At 49.5% G+C, this 10,839-nt stretch overlaps 1 protein-coding gene across 6 annotated transcripts; it reads right to left on the reverse strand.

The window, feature by feature from the left end:
• Positions 1 to 1,490: 1,490 nt before the first annotated feature.
• On the reverse strand, positions 1,491 to 10,796 carry Poll (DNA polymerase lambda). Of its 6 annotated transcripts, none has more exons than XM_008845598.3 (9): positions 10,772 to 10,796; positions 9,873 to 10,010; positions 8,360 to 8,654; positions 7,640 to 7,769; positions 6,960 to 7,277; positions 5,760 to 5,933; positions 5,045 to 5,173; positions 2,793 to 2,961; positions 1,491 to 2,397 (listed from the first exon to the last, which is right to left on the reverse strand). In XM_008845598.3, exons 2-9 carry the CDS (start codon positions 9,982 to 9,984, stop codon positions 2,033 to 2,035), a joined length of 1,692 nt encoding a protein of 563 aa, XP_008843820.1. In that variant the 5' UTR covers positions 9,985 to 10,010; positions 10,772 to 10,796; the 3' UTR covers positions 1,491 to 2,032. The 6 variants fall into 6 exon arrangements, with proteins under 6 accessions (XP_008843820.1, XP_008843819.1, XP_008843821.1 ...); XM_008845597.3 differs by lacking the exon at positions 10,772 to 10,796 and adding an exon at positions 10,391 to 10,743; XM_008845599.2 differs by lacking the exon at positions 10,772 to 10,796 and adding an exon at positions 10,702 to 10,741 and having other exon boundaries at positions 1,491 to 2,270.
• Between the last annotated feature and the right edge of the window lie 43 nt (positions 10,797 to 10,839).

Raw genomic sequence — 10,839 nt, forward strand, 5'->3', positions numbered from 1 at the left:
ATGCAGGCTCAGTCTCCTGGCTTGGGTGTTAGGGGTCTGGGCTTGAGTTGAAGGCCTGCTCTCAGGCTACTAGGGTCCAGGACTACTTTGTTGCTCTTTGAGATGCCTTGAACTTACTGCATAGCCCAGGCTGGCCTTGAACTCAGTCTTCCTGCCTCAGCCTTCCAAGTATCTGGAATTAGGTATTTTGCCTCCGTGCCCAGGTGGAGCCCAGGACTGAGACCAAGGACTCAAAGGCCAGCTCTGGGATTTCACACATATACACACACAGTTCAAACTTGGCACACTGAGGCTGGAACCCACCTCTGTACCCAAGCTTCCCTCATACGCTACTCTGACTCTCCCATGGGGTCTTGGGGGCTCTCCAAGCTCCTCCAGGACAGCCTTCTGCCTTTGGGCCCATCACTCTTCCAGACTACTGCCCCTACTAATCCTTCTTGTCCTGCAATGCCCAGCCTAAGAAACCTTGCTGTGGGGCTGGAGAAATGGCTCAGCGGTTAAGAACACTGACTGTTCTTGCAGAAGACCCAGGTTCAAATCCCAGCACCCACACGGCAGCTAACAATTGTCCATAACTCTAGTTCTAGGGGATCTGACAGTCTCTTCTGTCCTCTGCGGGCATTGCACAACACAGGTGCACGTACCCACATGCAGGCAATACATGCATACACATAAAATAAAATAAACCTTGCTACACAACTGCAGACTCGTTCCCATCTGTAATCAATCAAACTCTTAAACCATGTAGCCAGATTTTTTCTTTTGAGACAGGGCCTCACCATGTAGCCTGGAACTCCCTATTGTAGATCAAGTTGGTCTCAAATTCAGAGATCCACCTGCCTCTGCCTCCCAAGTGCTGGAACTAAAGGTATGCCAGGGCCTGTAAACAGATTTTCAGTTCTCTAAGACCTGTTCTTCTCCCAAATCCCAGCATCCTCTCTAAAGTGGATTTTTTTTTTTTTTTGACTTTTTGAGACAGGGTCTCCCTGTAACCCAGGCTAGTCTGGAGCTCACTATGTAGACCAGGCTGGCCTGGATCTCACAGAGATCCTCCTGCTCTGCCTCAGAGTGCTGGGATTAAAGGCGTGTGCCACCACACCCAGCTCTAAAGCAGATTTTTAACTCTCCCCAAACAGAGCATGTTGACCCCTCTCAAATAGGCTATTTCCTTGCCACTCTGACTCCTCCTCTCCTCCAGGCAACCTCCCTTGATCACCCCATCCATCCATGATCGTGGTACAGAGACCATTTTCCTAGTTGTTGCCTACAAGCAGTTCCACAATAGCCCTATCTTGAATAGGGCTCAAAGGAGCTGCTGAAGGGTGCATACTCTAATGCCTGAATGATTCTCTCTCCTACTACCCAGCCCAGACCCTCTTGGCCAGGCCAGTCAGGAAGGCAGCTAGTACGGTTCTTTGGACTTGGATGGTCAGCTCCCAGAATGGAGGAAGGCAGGTGGGGACTATAGTAGCTCACAGACACCAGGCAGGTTGAATGTCAAAAGCATTTTACTGGGCCCCTGGGCTTTTAGAGGCTGTCTTCACAGAGTCTGGGCAGGTCCTTCTCAGCAGTTCCAGCTGCACAGGAAGTGGGTGGTAAGGGAATCCCTACAGAATGGCTCCTTCATGGTAAAAGATGATGCTGAACCCACAGCTGCTTCCCTCTCTCCCCTGTAGCCTCTCCCTGACCCCCAGCAGCTAGATCTTTCTTGGGATAGAAGGAGGTCCTGGGCCTTCAGCACAGGAAACTGACTTCAAACCAGCCACCTGTTCCTACTTAAATGGGGCAAGGGCCATGTGCAAAATGATGAGGGCAGTGGTGAAATACAAGGGACAGCAGCCTGATCCTGCCCGAGAGAGCTGTGCAGGCCTTGGGAGTCAAGCTGCCTCCTTTCCTCAGGCACAGAACGCCCAGCTCAGCTTACCAAGGACAACATGAAGCAGCACAGCTGAGCTTGGTAAAACTGAGGAGTTGTGGATGTCTAGGAGGGGCAGCCTGACCAGCATGGCTCTCCCCCGGCTCCAGTCATAGATCACCAGTCCCGCTCAGCTGGCTCTCGGTAAGGCAGGCCTAAGAGCTTGAAGACGTCCTTCTCTGTGGGGGTGGGAAGCACTTGGCCAGGCGCCACCTTCACACCTTGTCTGTTCCGGACCACAGCTGCACTGAGGGCATGTTCCGACAGGCTCATGCCCTTGGTCTTGGCCAGAGCCCGCATGGACCGGTTGAAATGGGCAGAGCCAGTGAAGTATAGCAGGGCACAGGCAAACTCACTGTAAGGTACAATGATGATGTCCAGCCTCCGGTGCCGCCGCCCTGGCCCTGGGAGCAGGCACACACCCAAGTACTTCTGTTGCTGGCCATTCTCCTCCTGACTCACCAAGTCATCTGTGAGGAACCCTTGCCCAATATGGGGGACAGCTTCAGGACAAGGAGCCAGGCCCTGTCTGTCTACCCTCCCAGGTCGCCTGCATTCTCTATTCCTAGCTCATTCATTTCTGGGCTGAGTGACCCTACTTCTCTGGGCCCATTTCCTCATCTATGGAATGTGGATAGTAATCTGTTCATCTCCCCCAGTGTCATAGGATGAGACCTTCTACCTGCAGGGTTACTGGGCACCTGTTTCATTGTGTCTTTGAGCACACAGACTTGGTCACTGGAGAGGTGGGAGTCTTGCAAAGTCTTGCAAGGCACCTTCTCTTCCCCTACAGCCTGTCCCAGATCTATAATTTGGAGGTGCTCACCCCTGTGGCTGTTCCCTTCCAACCTGTTCACCCTAAAGACCAAGAGGATACCTTGCTGCCGAAGGCTGTCAAGGAGGCGGCTGAAGATGCCCTGGTGGGAATGGCCATCTGGGTGAGTGATAAGTACATCCACATCCCCGCAGGTCATCTTCCCCCGGCGGTAAGAGCCACATGCCACACACAGCAGCCCAGGGTTGAAGGCCTGGGCTGATGTCCGGACCTGGAAAAGAGGAGGGAGCTTTACACTGTCCCAAGCCAATTCCCATGACTGTTGCCAAGCTGAGGGGATAGCCTGGGGCACTGCTGTTCTCTAGTTGCCTAGATTAGAGAAGCAGTCCTGACTACAGAAGAAAGCTTTACGTGAACCAGAACTGGCTCTGCCTCTGCATGAACGCTCCAACCTCTGCCTGGTGGCTCTGTGAAAGAGCAGAGAGACACAGGCTGGGTATGGTAGCACACACCTTTAAGTCCAGCCCTAGGGAGGCAGAGGCTGGTGGATCTCTCAAAGTTCTAGACCAGCCTGGTCTATATAGCAAGTTCTAGGTCAGCTAGGGCTATGTAATGAGATCCTGTCTCAGAAAACAAGAGCGGAGATATACTTTTTCTCTTGGCCCTGGTCCCAACCCCAAGAAGCAAGGTACCAGAAGCCTCTAACCAGGTCCCTGCAATTCCAGTTTTCTATGTATGTGGAGCTGACAGCAGTGTATGGGAGTTGAGGTTTAAGGTCTTAGCAGATGGCTAGAAGTAAATTTCCAACCTGGGCCCAGAGAAAATGGAGCCCCCAAATATCACCGTACCTGTGGGAAAGGAAGGAAACAAGCTGCCCACATCCCTTCTAGGATGGGTAAGACAGGCCTGTCAGCTGAAGGATCTGAGGGACTAGCCCTCATTGAGGAAAAATAAGCCCATTAGCCTCTATCAGACACTGAGGCCTTTTGTATGCAGATGTACCCAGGCCCCACTGCAGGACACTGAATTTTCAGGGGCCCTGGATATTCACAGCCAGAACACCTCAATTCTCCTGACAGACAGTTCTGCTAATCCCCTCAATCCCTTTTTAGGCCTCCCAGGAGAATGGGAAGAGGCTGCCCAGATGAGTAATCCTACCAGAACCCCTACAGCTGGAGCCCTACTTGGGGGCAGGCTGCAGTGGGAAGCCTGGTCTGTTCCAATAGGCTAGGGGCTAGTGGCTGACCAAGGCATTCTCTGTGCCTGGACACCGTGGCTGAGTGACATGGCTGAGTGACAGTTCATCATTAGTACCACAGCTTGATGATGGATATACAAAAGGACCTGTCCATCTACCCAGTGCCGGCCATGGCCCTATGGCCTGGAGTAGAGCTGCAGGCTGATTAACTATCACTCAACAAGATCCTTAGCTAAAGTGAAAGAACTTCGCCCACACACCAGCCTGATCCCTATGCCAGCTGAACAAACACCACATATATCCTACTGTAACCGGTCCCTCTTGACTCTATATTGTATAGAAACTTATAAACTTGGTCCCTAGTTCTAAGCAATCTTTATCTTGGACAACTACAAATCTTTTTTTTTGAAAAAAAAAAAAAAAAATCTTTCCATGGAGTGGAATACAGGGTCTTGGGCATGTTAAGCAAGTGTTCTACTGCTGAGTCACATATGCAGCCCTTGACAATGAATATCTTAACATCCACCAATAGAACAAGACCCTGGGAGAAAACTCCTAACCAAGTTTACCCCTAACTAAGTATTGATAGTTCTCTCTTTTTTTTTTTGGTCTTCTTGAGACAGGGTCTCCCTGTCACCCCAGCTGGCCTGGAACTCCCTATTGTAGACCAGGCTGGCCTTGAACTCACAGAGATCCTGCAGGCCCTGGGCTCTTACCCAAACCCAACCTAATTCTGACCAGCCTTGGGTGGGCTTCATGGAAAGAGTTAAAGCTCCTTGGCACATGTGTACATTTTGAAGGCTGAAAGTCCATATTTTCATCAAGTTCTCAAAGATAGTGAATCACCAACTCTACCCTGACCCCCTAACCTAGGCCTGTTCAAACTCCCAAATACCCCAGTACTTGAGACCATGCCTGCCTTTACTCTAGGCTACCACTGTTCATGCTATCTGACCCTGAGAACACTCACCCACAGGGCCAATGTTACAGTGCTCAACCCCATAAGCCATCCATCTGCTGTCATCTAAGCCTAAGCCCTGGTCCCGATTTCTGGTGATTCCCTAGCTTTCTCTACCTGCTGGCCTACTCATCTGAGGGTTCAGGGGTTCTTGACTTCAAGCCTGGCTCATCTCACTGCTCTAGGAGCCATGTTTACCATCTGTTCAATCTCTGCAGCCTCTTCCCTGGGCATGCGGTCCAGAAAGTCATCGTAGTGTTTCAGGCCAATGGCCTGCTGGGCAGTCAGGGAGCCCAGGCTGTGGACATCTTCCAAGCTTCGGAAGCCCTGGAATAAAGCAGCCAGAAGAAGGCTATGAGGACCCAGGACTAACGAGGTATATGGACCAGCAGATACAGAGGGCTCTGTCACTGTGCCCACCATGGAAGACTTGAGGCAGGACCAAGCCCAGGAGTAGGTTGGCCTCTGCTCTGTGGGTCTTGGGAAAGGCAGGAGCATGAAAGACATGCCATAATCTGGGGCCACTGGTCCCTCTCTCCTTGGTTTGAAATGGGCCTAGGCTTCACTGTCACCAGTTCCCAAGGTGATTCTTGTCATGGCCAAGTTTGGGAGCCAGATCCAGACATGGAGCCAAAGCCTGGGCTCCTTAGGCAGTCTGGGGAACAGAGAAATGTATTTATTGTTCCTACCCACACTTCAAGGACACTAAGCCACACTGCTGTTCTGGGAGTTAAGAGAGGGGCCTATATGAATCCTAGTATCCTTGAAAAATGGTCTCCCTGTAGTCTGGATTCATTCTCATGGTGGGAAAATCCAGGTACCCAGGTCACTTTAGGTAAACAGGGAAGGAGGATAAGAGGGTAGAGGTTCTGTAATACAGCAGTACTGAAGTGGAAGCTAGACTGGGTGTGACCTGATGGTACCACATCTGAGCAGTCTTGGTTCCAGCTCCCCAGATGTTGGAGAAGAGCTCTAAGACAGGCACGCTGTCACTGATGTGGTCTAGCTTCCGCAGATGTCCACTCTCCAGGATCTCCACGATCTTCTCAGCCATCCGCTTGCCAACTCCAGGGATGCTGCAGGCCTCCTAGGGGAAGGTGTGGCACAGAGAAGGAAGAAGAGTAAACGGGTAGGAAGGGAGGGCCAGATGGAGCGAAGCTGACTCCATCAGTAGCTGTCTGCTCAAAAGTCATCCCAGCAACCGTGTGGCTGTACAGAGCTTAAGTAGAGTTGAGATGATGCTTGGATTGAACATGGGCTGGGAAACTTGTCCTTTGGTTCCCAGAGGGGTAGAGATCAGCAATAAAAATACTGTGAATGGAGGGTTGGAGAGACGACTCAGCAATTAAGAGCAGAGGACCCTGGTTTGATTCCCAGCACCCACATGGCAGTTAACAACCGTCTGTAACTCCAGTTCTAGGAGATCCAATGCCTTCTTCTGACCTCCACAGGCATTGCACAACATGGATGAATTTACATACATGCAGGCAATATATGCATACACATAAAATAAAAATAGTATTTTTTTTTTAAAAAAAAAGAACACTGTGATCAAAAAGACCAGAAAAAAAAAAAAAAAAGAATACTGTGAATGGGCTACTGTTATCAATTCCTTTTTATCCATGGGAAAACTGACACTCAAAGAGTAAGTAACTCACTTAGAATCACATAATTAATGGTCTCCAAAACCAAATACATACACACATATATATATATCCCAGCACTCAGTAGGCAGAGGTAGGTGAATCGCTGTGAGATCAAGGCCAGCCTGGTCTACATAGTGAGTTCCAGGCCAGCTGGGGCTACAAGAAGACCCTGTCTTAAAAACCATTAAAAAAAAGATTTATTTATAGGTATGAGTGTTTTGCCTGCATATATTTATATGTACCATGTTCATGCAAGGCCCACAGAGATCTGGATCCCCTGGAACTGCAGTTATAGATGGTTGTTAGCCATTATGTAGGTGTTGGGAACTGAACTCAGCCAGTGCTCTTAACAGCTCTCCAGCCCTATTATAAAATCTTAACCACTAAATCCGATGCTTTATTGGTGACTAGTGTCTCCATCAACCAGTAGTTAGTAAAGAGAAGACCTCTTCCTCATCCTCAAGTACCTGGTAGGAGCTGACAGGCTTGTGGAATCTCTTGAGGGCATTGATGGCCTTGGCATAGCCCAGGGCCCTCCACTTGTCTCCCTGGACATTGTAGGCTTTGGCCAGCACTTCCAGCTTTTCTGTGATGTGCAGGTTGTGGTTGGTTGCCTTCTGGCTTGAGGGCTGCGCGCAGACCCACTTATCCAAGGCTTCTGGAGCTAGATCAGGCCTACCATCTTCCTCAGGGGGTTTGGGGTAGCGACCACTGATCAAGGCTTCCAGATCAGCTGGGCTAACGTGGGGCCCTTCCCCATCACTGGTTTCATCATCTGAGCTGATCTTAAGATAAGGAAGAGAAGAAATAATAAATTTGTGTCCTCTATGAGGAGGGAGTCCTCAAAAATGAGGGTTGTATTGGGGTGGGTGGGGGGTATCTCATACTCTGACTCAAGGATGAGACTGCAACTTGTGATTGGACTCATGCCTTCTTCACTGTAATGCCATGCTCCAGATGGCTTCCTCTAGAGCCTAACCTGGAATTCCCAGTGATATGTGCTAGACGTGGCTTGGTGAATCCAGGAATAACAAGTGTTGGAAAGAGCTAAATGGCTTAATAATCAAGAGAGACTCTGAACTTTCTGTAGAACCATCAGGCCCTCTCCACTTCTGTGATCAAAGTCCCTGGCTGGGAGGCTCCTGACCTGGGCCTGGGTTCTTGGTGCCTCTTCTGCCTTTGAGGGAGGGGAGAGGGTTGATCTAGGTAGAACCTCCTGGATGCCAGGAGCAGAAGAGTCTTGGTCAGCTTTGCTGGGCTGTGGTTGCTCCAAGAACCTAGAGTTGGGAGGAGGTAATAGTTAAGGCAGTTAAGGCATCAAAAGTCTCTATCTGTGTTCCCAATCTTTCTCCACACTGAAACCTTGGTTTCTGAATATGTTCAATTTTAAAAGTAGGAGCTATTTTTTTGAGGGGGGGTGTCTTTTTGAGACAGGGACTCCCTGTAGTTCCAGCTGACCTGGAACTCACTATTTAGACCAGGCTGGCTCGAACTCACAGAGATCTGCCTGCCTCTGCCTCCCTAGTGCTGGGACTGAAGGCATGTGCCACCACGCCTGGCCATAAGTAGAAGTTGTTTTTATTTTTTTGCTCTTTTTGAGATAGGGTCTCTGTAGCCCCAGCTGGCCTGGAATTTTCTAGGTAGACCAGGTTGGCCTTGAACTCACAGAGATCTGATTGCCTCTGCCTCCCAAGTGCTAGGATTAAAGGCGTGTACCACCACACCTGGCTGGCCCCCACTTTTTTTTTTAAAAAAAAGTGTTTTTCCTGCATGTACATAAGTGTGCAGGCAGCGTGCCCACAGAGGCCAGAAGATGAAATGCAACATGTTACCAATAAATATTTGAGAAAAACTAGGACCAGCCCACCTGTTAGGGATAGAGATGCCGAATCCAGCTGTGTCCACCAGCCTTTTCTCCTGCAGGCACAAGCTCAGCCAGGCTGACTTCACCAGCTGAGCACCTGGGGGTAGCTGGGGCAGTCTGAGGAGGTGGAGGGCCCGCTCACAGTCCATTTTTTCATCCACTACAATGTGAGTGATCCCTGGGGTCTGAGCAGAGCATATTTGGCCACCATGCTGGACAATCTGCTTCTCAAAGAGTTCAGCCCGGGCTCGTCCAATCCCAGTGGGCACAATGTGGGCCTGTAGGGAGCTCAGCCACTCTGTGAAGGGGATATCCAAATGCCTATTACTGTAACATTATTGAGACAGGGTCTCATGTAGCCCAGACTAGTCTCAAACTTACTATATAGCAGAGGATGGCCTTGAACTCCTAATCCTTCTACATTGACCTCACAGGTTCTGGGATTATAGGTGCAGGACACTGGCCTGGGAAATTTTAGATAAGGTCAAAATGAACTATTTGAAGTCCTCTTCCACCAAAGGAATCATTTTCCTGTCATCCAACCTCCCTTCCATCCAGGATTCTATACAAGCACACTACAAATTTGCTCATGAGTCATCTTGAATGCAAGGGGTTAGGATTTTTTTGTGTCCTGTCCCTGGTGTAACCTAGAGCAGTGCCTGGCACACTATATGTCACCTATAAGTGTCTGTCACAGAGAAAATGAATGCCTTTTTCTTGCTTTGAACTCAGTTCAGAATCATGTTATCACTTATTTTTCTTGCCATTACATATTTCCTGACTGCACAGTCAAGAAGACTTAACCACCACTCCCATACCCTAAAACCTCTACTTATCTATATATCAATTTGGCAACAAAATAACTTAGAACAAGCCTGAGGACTCCAGGGGGACTTCTGTCTGTCCTTGCGGCAGCCTCCAGGACAACAAGGAATTCTAACGATCATTTCCTATAGTAGATGAAATATCATTAAATTGAGCCATCAGCCCATGACAAACATGAATTTAGTGGTATTTCAACTACTATAAATTTAGTGGTATTTCATCTAATGATCATTTCCTGAGGGATCAGGAAAAATTTTCTGACTAAAGTCTTGGGATGGGGAAGAAGACAGAGAACCAGCTGGATATGGTGGTACACACCTGTAATCCCAGCACTTAGGAGGTAGAGGCAGGCAGATCAGGAGTTCAAGATCATCCTCAGCTATAAGGCAAGTTCCAGGCCAGCCTCGGCTATATGAGACTGTCTCAAAAAAAAAAAAAAAAAAAAAAAAAAAAAAACAAAAAGAATGACACCCACCTGATGTACCTAAAAGGGAAATTGCAGGCCGGCCCCGGGTAAAAGAAAGTGTCTAAAAAAAAAAAAAAAAAAAAAAAAAAACAAGCAAAAAAGACAGAGACCAAGGCTAATACAAAGTGATCTTTAGGCTCTAGACAGGTATGGCCCATTCCGAGAGCTGATTCTGGAAGGCTGAGGGCTCTAGTACATAAGAGTTCTGAGGGTGTGTCAGCTCACCTCCTGCTTCACCCTTCTCCCTTTTGGGAATCTTTGCAAGTGCTTTTGATGACGAAGTGGCAGGGTTTTTCTTCCGCTTGGGAAATGCCTTCAAGATGCCCTTGGGGTCCATTGAAGTATGGCTGGATCCTGTCCTTTCTGTTTAAGTCAAACCAGATGTCATGAAGAAATCCAAAATTGGGGGCCCACCCCCTAGACCATCTAGCTTATACAGATGGGCTTTGCAGGCAGCAGACCAGTTCCCAGAGGTCTTGGAAACCCCACGTAAACTTCAGTAGCATAACCCAAGTTCAACACTCACTACCCTTTCAGACTATTAAGCAAAGGTTTGGACGATTGGCCCTGGGTAGGTGGCTTTTGAGGGAAGGGAAACAATTACATTCCTGGGAAATTCTGTGCTTTGTCTGCCCGTTTCCACTTCCAAGGGGCTTTTCCAAAAAGATAACAAGACTAAGACATGGGGCTACATCTTTTAGCAAGGCCTTCATCTCCCCAAAGAAGTGGAGCCTGAAGGATACCTGCACACAACTCTCACATCTTTATCCTCAATATGCACTCTGAGGAAAACGAGGGGAGGTGGGCTTCAGGGGGAGCAGTGGGCACGCCCTGCACCTGCCCCGGCCGCGGGCCTCAGCGTCGGGTGCTGAGCCCGGCAGCTGCGGGGAGATAGGGAGCAGCCGCAGCAGGTGTGGGGCGCTCTGGGTTCGGGGAAATCTCGGCCTCACAGCTGGGCTGAGCAAGACCCGAGCAGGTGTGGCGATGCGCAGGTGGCTGGGGCCAGAAGAAAGCGGGTGTTGGGACCCTAGAAGTCCTAGAAGCCCCTCCGCACCGCAGATCCGGGCTGGCCGGATCCACAGCATCCCAGGATCGCCCTCGGCGAAGAGGAATAAACTACTCACCATGGGAGCCAATAAGAATGGAAGGGGCGGGAGGGAAAGGTAAATGCCCAGAACACTTTCCGGGTCAT

Source organism: Nannospalax galili, unplaced genomic scaffold (genome assembly GCF_000622305.1).
Source record: "Nannospalax galili isolate Female #2095 unplaced genomic scaffold, S.galili_v1.0 scaffold161, whole genome shotgun sequence".
NCBI classification, from domain to species: domain Eukaryota; kingdom Metazoa; phylum Chordata; class Mammalia; order Rodentia; family Spalacidae; genus Nannospalax; species Nannospalax galili.